The sequence below is a fragment of the Trichoplax adhaerens genome, genomic scaffold (assembly GCF_000150275.1).
Source record: "Trichoplax adhaerens TRIADscaffold_7 genomic scaffold, whole genome shotgun sequence".
Taxonomy (NCBI): domain Eukaryota; kingdom Metazoa; phylum Placozoa; class Uniplacotomia; order Trichoplacea; family Trichoplacidae; genus Trichoplax; species Trichoplax adhaerens.
Genome location: NW_002060949.1, coordinates 4941301 through 4958710, shown reverse-complemented (window position 1 = coordinate 4958710; position 17410 = coordinate 4941301). Strand labels below are relative to the sequence as shown.

The 17410-nt window shown below is 33.0% G+C and overlaps 3 protein-coding genes across 3 annotated transcripts; 2 read left to right on the top strand and 1 right to left on the bottom strand.

Annotated features, from left to right (window-relative positions):
- Nucleotides 1–2693: 2693 nt before the first annotated feature.
- TRIADDRAFT_58346 (uncharacterized protein) lies at nt 2694–4646 on the top strand (the record flags this gene model as incomplete). Its single annotated transcript, XM_002114442.1, has 5 exons — nt 2694–2877; nt 3142–3381; nt 3854–3937; nt 4113–4272; nt 4499–4646. 5 exons carry the CDS (start codon nt 2694–2696, stop codon nt 4644–4646), a joined length of 816 nt encoding a protein of 271 aa, XP_002114478.1.
- A 1368-nt stretch (nt 4647–6014) lies between these two features.
- TRIADDRAFT_27665 (uncharacterized protein) lies at nt 6015–6743 on the bottom strand (the record flags this gene model as incomplete). Its single annotated transcript, XM_002114130.1, has 3 exons — nt 6015–6104; nt 6178–6414; nt 6564–6743. Coding segments are annotated over 3 exons (507 nt in total), but the record flags the coding sequence as incomplete, so codon positions are not given.
- A 6976-nt stretch (nt 6744–13719) lies between these two features.
- Nucleotides 13720–14496, top strand: TRIADDRAFT_28091 (uncharacterized protein; the record flags this gene model as incomplete). The annotated part of the gene is made up of 1 exon (XM_002114441.1): nt 13720–14496. One exon carries the CDS (start codon nt 13720–13722, stop codon nt 14494–14496), a length of 777 nt encoding a protein of 258 aa, XP_002114477.1.
- Nucleotides 14497–17410: the final 2914 nt, after the last annotated feature.

Here is a 17410-nt window from a genome sequence, read left to right as displayed (position 1 = left end):
AAGTTGATCTCAACAACCTATGATTTTTACGTATATTTTTGTAAATGTCCATGTATCTGGTTGTAAAGGGTTGATCGGGATATATTCCAGGAGGAGTCAGTATTGTGTATCTATCATATTCTGCTAATTGATTTTGATTTTTGGATTTAAAGAGTTTACAACGCAAGGTAACAAATACACTTGATAAAATTAAATATTATCAAACTTGTAAATACAATATAATGATTATTACACACCATAGCGGTATTGTAGTCTATGCAAACTATGTAGTTTTATTGGCAAATTTGACCAATGTTATTACCTTCAGTTGCCCTCGAGTGGGTTAACTCGTAATGGACTACTACAGTACCGGCACCTTACACGGAACTTCAGTATCATAGAATACTGTTTATACAACACATTAAATTCATATATACCGTTACTAGCCTAACCCGCATACCATGTCGTGCGAATGAGATAATATTAATTGATACTATACTCAGTACGATGCCATAAAATATCTTCAATACCTTCATAAGCATCATTCGTAAAATCAGTTAAATGCTGTAGTAAATAAGCTATAAAATATAAATAGAAAATTATAGAATACTGTTCATACAATACATTAAATTCATTAAATTCATATATACCGTTACTAGCCTAACCCACATACCATGTCGTGCGAATGAGATAATATTAATTGATACTATACTCAGTACGATGCCATAAAATATCTTCAATACCTTCATAAGCATCATTCGTAAAATCAGTTAAATGCTGTGGTAAATAAGCTATAAAATATAAATAGAAAATTATAGAATACTGTTCATACAATACATTAAATTCATATATAGCGTTACTAGCCTAACCCGCATACCATGTCGTGCGAATGAGCTAATATTAATTGATACTATACTCAGTACGATGCCATAAAATATCTTCAATACCTTCATAAGCATCATTCGTAAAATCAGTTAAATGTCGTAGTAAATAAGCTATAAGATATAAATAGAAAATTATAGAATACTGTTCATACAATACATTAAATTCATATATACCGTTACTAGCCTAACCCGCATACCATGTCGTGCGAATGAGCTAATATTAATTGATACTATACTCAGTACGATGCCATAAAATATCTTCAATACCTTCATAAGCATCATTCGTAAAATCAGTTAAATGCTGTAGTAAATAAGCTATAAAATATAAATAGAAAATTATAGAATACTGTTCATACAATACATTAAATTCATATATACCGTTACTAGCCTAACCCGCATACCATGTCGTGCGAATGAGCTAATATTAATTGATACTATACTCAGTACGATGTCATAAAATATCTTCAATACCTTCATAAGCATCATTCGTAAAATCAGTTAAATGTCGTAGTAAATAAGCTAAAAAGTAAATAAAGAATTATTATAATTAATTTCAACATCCCACACAAGATTCTGTAGAAATATTCTATAAGCTTTGATAATTTATGTTTGAAGTCAAAGTGGGCGTGGATAAAATTAGATGCATTAGCTCTCTTTAATATTACCACCAATGCCATGTTTTCGACGCAATGTCAATAAAGCAAACATTATGTTTGAGCAACTTGACAGTAGTTGTATATAGTACCAGCAGATGACGTTTCCAAGCTAAAAGTTATTATTTTTCTAGCATCGACTATTGTATACAGTAGACAATTCATAGTAATAATTTGCCGTAGGTGTCCAGAGTCCGTTGGTCAAAAAAATTTACAATAGTCCTTGAATGCACGGTATAATAATTAAAATCAACTCACCAAGGCTGTGTACACATATACATTGCGTAGAACTACTTATGCGCTAATTTTACTCGGTAATTTGTTAAGATAAATGACTTCTATCAATGATACTGGCAAGTAAGATCTGAAGTAGTAAGTTATCGTTACATAATGATCAGTTTATGGTAATGACCGACTAGGAGTTACTAGATTTAAACTGCCGATCGTAGTTATTGAATCAAATAGTATTGGTATCTATGAGCGTTTATGTGGATATTATCCACTTTATGGCTACCTTATAAGGCAATTGATGATTAGGATTAACAGGACATTTGGAATTATCGTCATTAAAGAACGTAAATTGCATTAACTTATAAAACAAGATGTCTACTATAATTGGTTAATCGAATTCAGTCTATTCAAACATCTCAGTTGCCATTTATCCTGTAGACGGCATAAGCAAGAAACTTTTCATTGGCTATAAATTGATTATATACGGATACTGGTATTTATTATACAACATTATCTTCTCCGCTGGTTTCTAATTAAAGTTACATCAGAAATGACAGTCGCCAAATTTCAAGTTAGTAAAGCTATTCATAAGGCATTGTCGCCAAGTCATTTTTTGTTAACTATCATTGTATTAACGAATTATATGGTTCAGTATGCTATTGAAACCAATCTTATTGTCGACCAACAAGGACGAAGACATATTGAGCCGATTGCAAACTATTATTTATCGAATAGTTCATGCATCTATTTTAACTCATCACAAACGTATCGATTGGCTGCAATTAGCATGACTAGACCGTCTATTGTGTCCATTAGTACTATTAACTTGGTAACCTGTATATCCACGGCTATTAGTTCCATCTTGTTAGCAAGTTGGTCGGATCGTTATGGCAAACGTTCTATTTATGCACTTATATCTATATTCGGTTTACTTTGTCAAGCCATCATGGCATTCTTAACTGTATACGGCCGTTACAATCCCAATTTACTGATATATGGATCATTAGTATTAGGCTTAACAGGTGGCTTACCAACGTTCATCTTTAGTTTATTTGCCATCGTAGGTGAAGGTTGCCCACAAAAATATCAAGGCTTACAGTGGGCAACCTTAACAGTTTGCATGTATATAGGTTATGCTATTTCTTTACAGATGATTTTTCGAGGGCTTTCCCATTATAATTTAATTGTCATATTAATTATCTGTATTAGTATATATATAATCAGTTTGATCTTTGCATTTATATTTATACATCTCAAATATAATTGTTCAAGAAATGATCACAATGTAGTAAAAAAAAATCTGCTATTGGACATATTAATTAGCTTTGGCGTGACATGCTTTACTTTAGTAAGGAAAAGAAAACATAAATTACGATTTCGCTTGTTATTGGTAGCATTAGTTTTCACTGTATTTTCTTACGCTATATTGACCGATTTGGTCAATACCTATCTTGTCTTGTATCCATATTGTTGGACATCAGCGAATGCTTACATCTTTGAAAGTATTCGTTTACTTGGAATTGCCGCCGGTGGTATTCTCGGTTGGCTCTTCCTTCGAAAGTATCTAAGAGATAGCATTCTAGCCAATATAGGGCTAACATGTGTAATTGCGCCATTGGGAATGATTGCCTTGGGTACGCCACAGCTTTGGTTGCTGTTTGGAAGTATGATCTTCTATAATTTCATAGTAGTATAAAGCAGACTAATTTAAAAAAAAATGAGGATACATGGCAACAAATAGATTACATTAGCATCGATATCTTATATGTCATTTGATATATGGTACTTATCAGTACGAGTCTTTATGATCTATTCAGGGAGAACGTAGTCCGGTAGTAAAATTTAGCCACTATTGAAAAGGATAACCATTGATATCTACGAGTCTCGTACATTTAAATAGCTTATTCAGTAACAAATTAAAGAATATGAAAGGAAAAAGTTTGTTTCTGTATTATATCCTTCAGTAACTTAATTTATCATATACAACTAGCTCTACTTTGATTATATACAGTATAGTTTTAACTGTAAATCTTATTCACAAAATAAAGCATTAATATATATTAATAAAGGATTTTATTCCATCATTTCCTATATATTATTAATTAGGTATAGTAGGCGGTGCGTTAGGGGGAATAGCTGTGCCTTGTATGTTGAATATGATTAGCAAAACCATCAAGAGAAATGAATATGGTACGTTTTAGACAACTAAAATCTTATTACAAGTATTCCCTTATTAGGAATTCAATTTGATATAATATTTTAATCAAATATTAGCTAGCAACAATACTCTGATTGTAAGAAACATTTCAATCAAGATTGACTGTATTTTATCTCTTTTAAAAATATATTGCTTGTTTATTAAAAGCTATGGTGTTTTGTTGGATTGCCATTCTTTATATATTTGGCAAGGTAATTAGCGAGTATATGGCTCAAAGATTCATGATCCTACATGCTAACACACGAAGTGCTATGATAGCATTCGCAGCAGCAAACTTAATTTTATTACCTCCAAAAGTATTCTTAATGTAAGTTCAATAGTAATTTTGTATTTATATAATTTACATTTGTTACCTTAACTCTGTAATCAGCTAAGAAAATGTATCAATCGAATATCTGCATAATCTGGTTTACAATACACGTTTGAATCACTTCTAGTGAGAGGATAAGAATTTGTGAAAGTTCTAATTATTCTTCTCTAGCTTGTAATTATTTACATATATTGCCTTCATAATTTTTAATATGTGTATATAGATTTCTTACATGTTGCGACAAAAGAAAAGAAAAAAGACAAAAGAAAGAAATGGAAACATTTTCGGTTGTCAAAGATACCTTATCACCCATCGATGATGGCATCTTATCTAATGATCATAATTCTGTCGTATCTGAAACTACAGTTTAATGATTTTCATTCCTCATGACTGAAATTTAATCATGTTTTACTCGTGTAAAGGATACTCAAACCAATATGATTCAAGTAATTAGGAAGATGAAATGATATTTTTAATATCAAGAAAAGCTGGATACAATATTACAATTAAAATTTTTGCAAGTTGTTCAATTACAGCTCAAAATATACAGTAACAATAGATTGCTTCTAGCAGAAAGATCAAATTTTTCCAGACTAAAACCGACATTCAGGTCTATAAATGCAATTTTGGGCAGAATATATTTTTCTTTACATAACCCCAGATCCTGGTTCGATCCATGTTTTCTGTTACTTAAGATACATAAATACTTTCGTAACCTATTTTTACCATTATTGAAAATCTGATGTAAGAGAACTACATTGATATTTATCAATTAATCAATAACAATTCTTACTATTTTGAAGATTTCGAAAACATCATCCGTTATAAAAAGTCGTTATTGTAGTTTAATTTAATTGATGATTACTTTGCCTGAACCGAGAGTATAAAAATTTAGGTATACGGGTATTCACTATTTATCTCAAACATCCAACATCACCGTTAATAGATCTGAAATTTTACTAATATCACCTGTACGTATAGATGAATTTTACTGTGATTTTTTGGATAAACTGCAAGACTTGTCGAGACATTAATACAAATTCACCTATCTAAAAATAGCCTATAATTTTTATTTTTAAAATGAAAACATAAAAGTAAAGTGTAACAAATATCTTTAAATAATTATATTAGATTGATTAACCTCACAAGTTTATTATATTTTAATAAAAAAATTCTACCGATACTGTAAAGGATATCATAAAAATTCGCAATTAAATTACTGTTATAATGGGATGATTTCATACGATATTCTTTAATAACATGCGAATCAATATATTGCCAACAATCATAGTAATGTATTATCTGATTAATAAGTAGTTAAGTACTCATTTACTAAAGTGATTAGTCCTATTAAACGCATCATCAAAGATGACATTAATCCGATTTGTCCGAGTGCACGTAAGATAATATATCCCTACAATATCAGATTCTACAAACAGTACACCATATGAGTGTGAGCGATCACCACATTAGTCATACATTCATACAAATTCAACAAGTTAGTATAAGCACTACCTTCAATTAATACAATCGAAATTATTTATGACAAAAATGTAGTGATTGCGGAAAAATATAGACGATTAAAGAGGAGAAAGAAAATTTTTAAGAAAAAATTTACGACTATAACTTATGCAACAAATTGTAAAGTTATTAAATAGTCTCACGTTAAATTTTGTATAATACCGGATAGCTTTTTAATCATGTTACTAATTCAAACTATTTAACATATAAGCAGAAGCTTAGGTTGAAATAAGATGCCTATGCTCACTGCAGTATGGATGGTCTTCTCGCGAATAAAAGCTCTTTCCATGAAGTTCAATTTGGCACTCCTATAACACCGTAATGATAAATTGAAATGATGTAACGATTTGTGTTACTAATTATACTGCCTCTCTTACTTACCACACATCGAAAGCATCTTTTGTGCCAATTATGACCCAGGGCTTCAATCCACTGCTCTCCAGCTTTTACAGCTTCATCACATTTATGACATCTAGTTGCAAATAACTCTTCATAATGAAATTCACAGTAAGGTTTACCATTATCGACATGAAACGGAATATTTCCCAACTGTTTATCACACAAACAGCAAACAAAGTGTTCTGCATGCCAAGTTTTACCAATTGCATTAATATAGTTCTATATACAGTGAATATCATCAGTTAAAAGTCTTTCAAGAAATTGTGTACAAGTATCCACCAATTTACCGAAGTCTTGTACAGTTAAGGACTATTTTATAAAGTATCAATTAAAATTATTAAGATTAAAATTTTGATACTATTACCAACCTCCTTAATTGGTTCGCCACAGCCAGCACATTTGTTTCCAAATAGATTATAGTAGTCCTCTACACAGTACGGAAAACCGTCGTTTTCGATAAATTCTATACCCCTCAAAGACTTTCCACATTCACGACACAGAAAATGTTCTGGATGCCAAGGCTTATTCATAGCCATTAAATGTGGACCACTACATAACAAGATTTATGGTAAATAAAATTAGAAAATGCTACTAGAAATAAACCCAAATAGGTTAATAGTACTTTTCACAAAGTTATATGCATCAAGCAAGTCTTATTGTTCTAGTATCTTGAAATAGCGACAGAATGAAAAAGCGAACCTGATAACTTCTTTACACCCATTGCAGATCTTTGCATCAGGATTCGACCTAGCAGAGATTGTAATTTTAGTCGTCTTTTTACCATCGGGCTTGGGGCTGTTACTAGCCTTCGGTTGTTCACTTTTTATCGTACTCTTTGGGGGTTCAGGCTTCTTTTCGTTGTTTTTAGAAGCCGCACTAGCTGAAGCTTTATCACTATCGTTTTTCTTGCTCGTACTAATTGGTTTCGAAGTAGGTTTACTAATAGTAATCTTACTGGAAGCTGTCGTTGAGCTGGTAGTATTCGTAGATTCTATTGCATATATAACAGAAGTTAAAAGATTATAATTAGCCATCAAATAATAAGGGAATATTTCATTAATTTATGCATGTTATGGACAAATAGTATATTTGTACGAAACTGTTATCACTGGTAGTTTTGGGCGTTGGCTTGATAAAGGCCTTATTCGTGGTTGTAGTAGGCGTTTTCGTAACAGGCGTTTTTGTAGCAGGCGTTTTTGTAGTAACAGTCGTTTTTGTAGTAACAGTTGTTTTTGTAGTAGCAGGCGTTTTTGTAGTAACAGTCGTTTTTGTAGTAGCAGGTGTTTTTGTAGTAACAGTCGTTCTTGTAGCAGTTGCTGCAGCTGGGGCCTTTGTGGTGGTTAGAGAAGGCGTAGATTCTACATTAACAAATACAATTGGCGTCAGAGATATTTGTAAAGATACAAAATAGATCCAAATAATTTGGAATAGGAACATTCATTTAAGAACAACCTTTCTTTTGATCTGCAGTAGATGATTTAGCACTTGCTATGATTTCAGATGGTTTTATTTTAGTTGACTCTAGAAGTAACAATTATCAGTCATAAATTAAACAAAATCATTTATCAAGAATATGAAATAACGTGAAATCTCTTTCATACTTAATCATTTGCTATTGCCTCAAATAAACTGTATCATATTATACTAATGATGATTTAGAAGGTTAACAGCTTTTAGCCTAGTCTATTAAATAAGTTTTAATAAAAAATGAAATAGACAAAACTTTTACTTTTACTATTTTCATCATCTTTCGTAGATTTAGTTGATGATTTAGTGGGAGATTTTTCGGCAGCGGTATCTTTCAATGATTTTTTATCCTTAATAGATGAAGCAGTTCCAGCTACACAGCCATTAGAAAGAGCAAAATCAGTGACATGAATTGATGTCGTTTTGACAATAATAGAAGGTTATAGGGAGTAATAGTACCATTTTTAGGGGATTTGGATTGCATCTTGGAATAGGCTTTAATAGTGGCGTCTTTTATTCCTGGCGGCTTTGATGTAGTTAAATCTTTCGATGGACGTTTAGCAGTAGAAGCAGCAGCACTACTGTTAGCTTTAGAGGCAGTGAGTTTGGAACTATATACAAATTAAAGACATGATACAATAAATTATTGTTAATAACTCATTGAATTGGTTAATTTAATTACATTACTGCAACTATCCTGTCTGATGTTACGTAATATGTTGATTGTGTTATCGACTCCGGATAATTAAAGAAAAAATGCAATTAATTTCAAAAAATTAAGCTTTTTGCAAAAGACCACGTAGACTGATGATAAGTAAAGGAGCAGCTATGCAACTACCTACAGCAAATCTGCTATTGAAATTATTGTAATGCTATCGTATTAATATATGTGGAATAAAGTAGATAATACTTACAATATAAAACAACGAAGTAATAATTTGGCTGTACATTAACTACACATACAGTACATAAAAGGTGAACGATGATAATGCCCTGTAATAAGTACTATCGCTACTACTTTGCGCTAGCAAATAAAGCATGCTACAGAATCGAATTATTTCCTCCATCCAAAAAACAATACTTGAATAAATATATATTACGTATTGTGTAGTTACCATAAAGTACGGTTAGTGTTGTCTTAAAGGAATAGTAGTTTGTTTGAAATTTATCAAAATAATTTGTATAATTAATAGCAAATGCCAAAACTTAGGTTACCAATTACATCATAGGTTCTATTATGATGTCTATGTAGTGAAGGGTTCATCGTTAATAAAATAAAGAATTTTTATATTGCTACACATATAAAATCGAGATATTACTTACAGATGAAAAATTAGATATCATCCTGGCAAAATAGTGTACATACATATACAAGAAATAAAAACTGGCGACTCGATTAAAGAAAAATTGTGACAAGTTCAGTGGATAACTGATTTGCATTTGTTGATGAGAGCTACTGCTACTTATAACTAGCGCATATCGATAAGTCAATAATTAATATGTCTAAAAGGAAGATGGAAGATTTATGATCACGTTGGATGCACTCAGAAGTGAAATACTGGTAAAAATACTTTGAAAATAAATAGCATAGTGACCGCCACATTATATGCGATCTATACTTTACTACTCGCTTACCTGGTTAGCACCATTTTTAATGTGCCGCTATTCTTTATTAGTGACTGAACTTCGACATGTCGCAAAGGTCCACATGGATTGTCATTAATAGCTATGACGTATTCACCGCCTTTTAATTGAACACATTTAGATGCCTTACCACCAGGGATGATCTAAAAGGATAGGAAGAATAAAATATTTATAAAGAGTAGCAACATAATGTTGTAGACCTGTACCATTTTGTGAAGTAACACTTTTCTATGGGTAACATTGCAAAATAATTGATCACAACAGAGGCAAATAAACCGATCTCGATAGTTGACTGCAATCGAATTTAATATGTAATGGTACTATAAATATGCTTCTTTAAAAGCTACGGTTGAATTTTTTGTTTTTGAGGATATAAAACATATGCTATATGAGCCCAAATAATATCATTTGTAACTGTTTCAAGGAGATGGACTTTGCATACCGTACTTGTCCTACATGTTATTGCAGACATGCATTGCTAACGATTTCTAGCAAGGATACGTATAGATTGCAGCTCATGTAAGCACAACGAACTGTGAGTATGCCATATGCATTGGAGTATACTTTAGTTGCGACTTTTTCACTACTATTTGTAGTCATTGCTACTCCAACTTAATCCGTAAACTTATCCAACGTCATTTTTGAATCGCATGATCAACTGGATAATGCGGGTGCTTTACTTTTTAAAGTAGGTGGAGTGTCCAGGTTTTATAATTCTGCATACTAGAAGGCCATCAGCACTCTAATGATTGCATTCATTAATCCTCATAGACAGTAAGGATAGTTATCCATCAATAAGATTATTGGTTACAAGTTATGACTAACAGATAGTACAATTCAACCTGGAGTAACTTTATGTAAACTGATTACGAAATGACTTTCAACATAACACAGCATCGTATTTAGTATTATAATTAACTATTCTAGGTCGTTATAGTAGAGTGTAGTTCAGAAGGATATTATTGTAGACGTTATTACTAAAAGTGGACTCTTGCTACGGCTTTCAGTTGTGACTGATGTAAAATTCATGATTAATAACGTTATTTGCATGCGTAAGCGTTATATTAACTTAGTGTTTATTTATTTTTATAGCATTTAGCAACTAGAACATAAATAATTATAATGACTAGAACGGAAGTTACTTTAGGATTCAGTTGTATATTACCTGCAAGCTATTGCTGTAGTGCTGGACTATCTGATAAATGAAGACATCACTGTCATATAGAACATTTTCAATTTTGAAGCCGAGATTATTTTTCATATCGATCTTAACGACGCATAAACAATACAAAACATTGTTGTCTAACTATGCAACAGCTTGGACTACATCGATCGATCAATCAAAGAAGGAAAGTGTGGATCCCTGTACGGCATGATAGCCAGTCTAGCATGTCGATTTAATCGGTTGTCTACATTTTAACTTTCTCCTATAGACTGCAATATTGAATTTTGTTGACGATGTCAGCAAAAAGGGGATAACCCTCTGCAGTGCAGTCCAATGGGCCTTTAGCCCATTACCGTGGCAACATCGTTTATCAAAGGGCTTCTGTCCACATTACACTGTATACAGTGTAGTCGCTGTTGTACTGTATGGCGCTATATTAACTACTTGACCGTAGTCAATCGATATCGTTGTATCCTAGCTAAATTATCTTCATTTCTTCCTCTTTTTAAGTTAACTCTTACCTTTTGTACTACAATAGGAGATCCAAAATCTTTTCCGCCATGTACACGGATTCCCCATGGGCTGCCGCCTTCTAACACTACCGTGAATGTATCATCGGCCATGAATAGACACACTCGCTTGTTTCTTGTTAATATTGAATTCAATGGGATACAATTGGTAAAATATCAAATCAACTGAGTTGAAATAACCACGATAAGGTATAGATTGACAAAGTGCCAATCGAAATTGAATAGGTTAGCAGGTAAACTGCTTGAGTTTCTTAGACGACCAGCTGTAAACTGTAGAGATAGATGTTGAAGAAAGAAAAAATGGACCCAATGTTGGTTGCCTTTTTTGCTTTAGTTGACCAGTAGATTATTTCTTCTGGCACACTGTCTATGCCGACAGTATGGACTTGCTGCTAGTACAGTACAGTACAGTACACTGTACACTGTACACTGTACACAGTACTGTACACTGTACAGTACAGTACAGTAGAGAGTGCGAAGCGTCAGCTACGGAAGCGTCACCTACGACACTACTGAGTAGAGAGTGCGAAGCGTCACCTACGGAAGCGTCACCTACAGTATGACACTACTGAGTAGAGAGTGCGAAGCGTCACCTGCGAAGAATACTGTACAGTGTACAGTACTACAGTTGAACGAATTGACAGTACTGCACGTACTGTACACTGTAGCAGGAGAGACTTTTACTGTACAGTCTTTACTTTCTAGTCTACAGTACTGCACAGTACTGTAGACAGGACTGCAAATCTGCAGTACAATATCTAGAGTAGACAGTACTGTCTAGTCATACATGTACTGTACTATGCTAGACTGGAATACTGTACTGTATTTAGGAAAACATTAGTCAACCCTTGAGCACTTTGTACTCTAGACAACGCCCAAATATGCTACTCGTGGTGTGTTGTGCTCTGAACACGACCTGGACCACAGTGTAGTGTCTTGATTTTTGCTTTCACAATCTTCTTCATACAGCAAATTAAATAGACTATATTAATTAAGTAATAGTCATCTTGAATATTATTCTACAGTATATGGAATTGGCGAGAAATGGATGGGTCTTCGGTTGTATAGATTGTTTCTAGCACCTCGAGAAGGATTTTGCTAACCTGAAAACAAAATCAATACACCATACTGTGCCGCACTGTAGTAAAAGGAAAAAGGGAACGCAAAGCGGCCGTCAGTGAGATCGACTGTACCGTAAGGCGGAGGCCTATCATGATCATTTCCCGGCCATTCTACTATACTTTACTGTAGGGGGTACCCATGAAAGCGTCTATCCTACTGTACATTACTCACTTAGCAGGCGATGACAAAGATGTGATATCGTTGAAATGATGCAAAAAATCAATCCGCCTGCACATGATGAGTATAGTCAACGATCGCTTGACTTCGCCTCTTCCCTTTCTTTCTTTTTTGGGCAGTAGTTCCCTGACATAACTTGCTAAATAGTTTGACCATAGAGGTAAAATATCTCTCGAATGTACCTGTATGGGTTTGACCGTCAGGCTTATGAACCCTTGATTTCGCGCAGCCACTGTAATGGATTGACTTGATCATATCTCTCTTACAGTAGGTATAATCATCTGGCATTTTAGCATACAGTACAGCGTGATCCTTTTCGTTTCAGAGAAATTAACACTCATGTTTTGCGACATTTTAAGAACGAAATTCATCCAAATTGTTATGTGTGAAAAGAAGAAGCTCTCATAAACATGCCTGTGTAATTTATTATACTATACTTACAGTACATACAGTATAGTAGTAGAGTAATTGAAGTGAAAGCCCCTTCCAGTGTACAGTACTCTAGTATACAGTACAATGTACTGTACTGGCCAGACCTCTCATTGTAGTCTACAGTGTACAGTACGATGCTGTACAGTACACTACTGTAGTCTTCTTGTTAGCGACATCATCTTGATGGAGAAGTTGGCCCAATGACTTCTTGGTTGAACATCTTTAGTCATAATTGATGAACTATTGATGGCCAATGCATTTCTGCAACTTTTTACTACAGTTAAAGTCATCCTTGAACTAAAGATTTCAAAGGTGAATCTCATTTGCAATTGATTTGACCGACGAGTTTGATCTTTCCAAGTCGATATTACTTTCGGTCATCCTGGTGTTGACTGGAAGGGCAAAGATCGTTTCCATTTTAGACCACTACACCAACCATCACTTTCACTCCATGATCGACAGGCTATAGAAGGACACAAGGGAAAAGTGTACAGCTCAACATCCTAACGTTGGCCAATCGATTCTCTTCTCTTTTAATATTGCTTTTCTTCAATTTGGATCTCCAGTACAAATTGGAAAATTGACTTTTCCTTGAGTAACACCGTTGGATATTTGGATTAACAACCATTGCAACGGTAAGTTGGAGCATGAAAGAATACAGAACTGTCGATAACTACTGCAGCATAGGATAAAGTATAGGACATACAGTGTAGTTTGTGTAGGCATGGGATAGCGATTACCACATGACCAGTCAATGAAATTGATCTTTTTTTTCTCCTTCTCTTTTTTTTCCTCTCCTCGACACCATCGACGGATACACAGTGAAAAGGGATTCGGTGAAAGATGATTTATGCCCGATGCAATATTCAACTCTTATTACTACTGAATTTTATATGCTTTACTGGAATTTTTATTGCTACACGGCGCATTGTTCGAACTAGTGAACCCAACGATACCACCAATATGCTCGTATCCAATTTCTCCGTCATGAGATCATTAGCTTTAAGTCATTCATCCAATAATGATAGCAACGTTATAATCAATCTAACCGAAGATATTTCAATCTATCAATACGATGCTAAGAAACCCAACGCTAAAATCTGTGAAGCGCCTGCTTTTTTAATATTAGTTATTAATTCCAAGCCTAATCATCATGATCGTAGAATGGCTATTAGAACTTCATGGGGAAATGGTTCTGATTACGCACGTCGTACCAAGCATCCGGTTGCATGGAGGACCGTTTTTGTAGTTGGTAAATCGGGTAAAGAAGCCGTGGATAAGAAAGTGATTGAAGAAGGTGAAGAACATGGTGATTTAGTCTTTGGTGATTTTCAAGACAATTTAAAATCGTTGACCGATAAAACTGTCTTGGGCATGCGTTGGGCATATTATTTTTGTCGACCTAAATTTTATTTTAAAGGAGATGATGACGTCTTTATTAATGCGCCACGGTTATTCGAATTAGTCTTACAATTGGAACGTTATTTCCCGACTAAAATGTGGATCTGTCGTGCTCATATTGAAGAAGAAAGTCGCTATGCTATACGTGATCGTCGTAGCAAGTACGCAATATCAAGGCGTGAATACAGTAAGAATATATTTCCTCAATTTTGTTCTGGATATGCTTACGTCTTAACAAGCGATGTCCTAGAAGGCATGCTATCCAAGGTTAAAAGCACTCGTATTATTAAAGTATTGGATGATGTCTATGTGGGTATGTTAGCCGATAAAATGGGCATACTACCAAAACATGATAGAAGGTAAGTTGAATGCCATCTTTCCTCTTAACCGTTAGTAAATACATGACCACATTATCCCTCGCTATTTACCTATAATACAGTACTTACCATGTTGATTACCGACAGTAACAACAAAAATTGAAGTGAAGATATTGTTATCCGGTAAAAGTGAAATCTTAGTATAGCAACATTACACTTATTACAACATATCACCTATTCCGCCGTATAATATCTTTCCCCATTGAATTACTCCAAGTTGATGGTCAAAAACTGAAAAATTTTATACACTACACCATAGTACAATTGTACGCTATACTATTTTGACCTTGAAGAGACAATACTTATTTTCCATCTTACTTTGATCCCTTGTACTATGTAGCAGGACAGTAATCATTTATTCCAATTGCACCATTATAAAAATATGCCTTCGTGATCATCAATCGATTAGGGCAATGATCATATTTGTGTCGTCGATGAAAATAAAATGAAAAAAAATTCATAAGATATATTGCTTGTCAAGATATCTTCAAATTGGATTATTTGATATAGTTACAGTAAATAAAAAAGTTTAAAGGGCGATTCACAGCTGTATTGAAGATGACAAGCTTATAGTTATGAATTATTATTGGACGACACAGATTCACATTACCGTCTCAAGCATTTTTTCATAGGCTAGTCCTTTCAACCGATTCTATTTCCATTTATTTTAATCATGAATGTAAGAATAACATATATGTATAACAATGAATCACTCACTATCTACATTTTAACTTTCATAACATCATTGATTAAGCTATTTTGAATTCCTCGTAGATTCAATGTCTATCAACCAATGCCCAAAAATCATAACTATACATTGGAAGAAATCGATGGCTCGCTAGCAGAACATGGTATTAAACCTCATCAACAACGCCGTTTACTAAAATTAGCTATCGAAGGCATGCGATTAAATCGTAAAAGCTATTACAATACAAAATTATAGTTTGGAATTAGATATTCAATACTAAAATAATGTTAAAAACACATGTATCTTTTTGTAGCAATAAAATGCTACAAGTTTTAAATGATTCTTATTAAAATGATGACAATTGAAAATCGTAAATATTATTATTTTATACGTTATTATAACATGTACAGTTTGCGACGAATCCATAATTTTACACGGATATTGGAATAGTAGAATCAGAACGAGGTAGTGATTGATTGCTGTGATATACATTCGCATTGATAACAGGATTTTATAAGAATGAGGGTGATATAAATTTTCTGCAGTATACTAACTCCACTAGGAGAAAGGCCATGTTTTAATAATATTAATCTGAATATTATTATGCCTTCGCGCGAAATTAAAAGATGCTTAATTGACGTTCCTTACACAGTCTTAATAATGTTTTCAATATACGCAAATATATTAAATGCTTATCTTTATCATTTTGTTTTTACTACGATTCTGTACAAAATGGTGCCGTAATAAACTACGAAACTAATCTTAAATTATGTAGGACTATTGGTTCTTTATAGCCTTAACTCAAGGAAAAAATTTTAATCTTAACTGTCAGTAGTTCCCACTATCGTAACTGGCTGAGGTATTTGACTACATTTAAATTGAATGCTTAAGCATTTGGTTTTATCTGCAATTGTCTTTGTTTTTATTGACGAAAATGTATTACTTGCGTAAGCAATACTGGAAATAAATCTGGATAAACAGAATATGATATAATAATATTGTATAATATGATTTTCGTAGAGACTAATGGTTTAGATTTTTTATTATGAGATTTTATTAAGATGCAAGGTATGAAATTCAATGTGACGTGCTGTATAGTGATAATCTGTTTTGTATTGTATGCACCTTAATAAATTCATTTCTTAATTGATCAGCATTTTATTGTATTAAACAATTAAACATCTAATTCCTGTTGAATGTGTGGAATTCTGGAAGGATACGTCGTCAAGGTAAATTTCATAGTAAATCAACATAGGAGATAGATAGAATAAATTGTATTGTCGCTCTACTTAGATGTATTTTTATAGGGACATAAGAAAATTTATTCAATAAATAAGAGGTCTTGTAGTGACGGCATTTATTTTAAAATTGCAATTGTTTCTTGATCATAATCAGTTTAGAAAGGCTTAAATTCGACATAATTTTAAAGGTTGCCGTATCAACTTCGCTACCTTGTATCTATCATAAGTAAATTCTTTCACTATTAAAATTAGCCTTCGTTCGCATTTAAGACAGCAGTAATTTGCTTACGAAATTGGTGATAGCAATCTCTTTTCTGCCATACTATGGGCAACCTTTATGCGTCGTGCCAAGTGCTCTACATCCTATTAATTACCAAAATTAATCTTGATATTATTAAATGAATTTTAATGAACCTGTGTGTATACGTACTACCGTATATTTTCTCCGTATACTTCAAGACAGCACTCTAAAGGTTGTAGATTTGCTCTTGGAACTTAACCGCATACGTGTACGATAAACTAACTGCTTCTATATCGGAAATTAGGTACGGCATATTTCTAATCACCTATAATTAGCCAATACTGACAGTAGCAAATAAATATACAGCACAGTATTATGGAGATAACTTTAAACGTTTCATAATTTCATGTAAAGTACTTGCTATGAAAATATTGTTTATAACGGACAATGCACGAGCTATTACAGTTAGTATATAATCAATACTACAGTGCTAATATCTACTAATAGCAATTAATGCATTTCAGCTATTCTAACGTATTATAACTATAATATTTAGTCATTTAACGTTATTAAATAGCATTTATTATAAGAACGTTTTGCTCCGTCATGAATATTGCTAAATTTACGTTAAATACTTTATTTTCAGTAAGAAATTCATTGTAATTATAAATAATAATTAGTAATAACAAAATAGCAATAAAGATAACATATAGTAGATATATTGTATCAA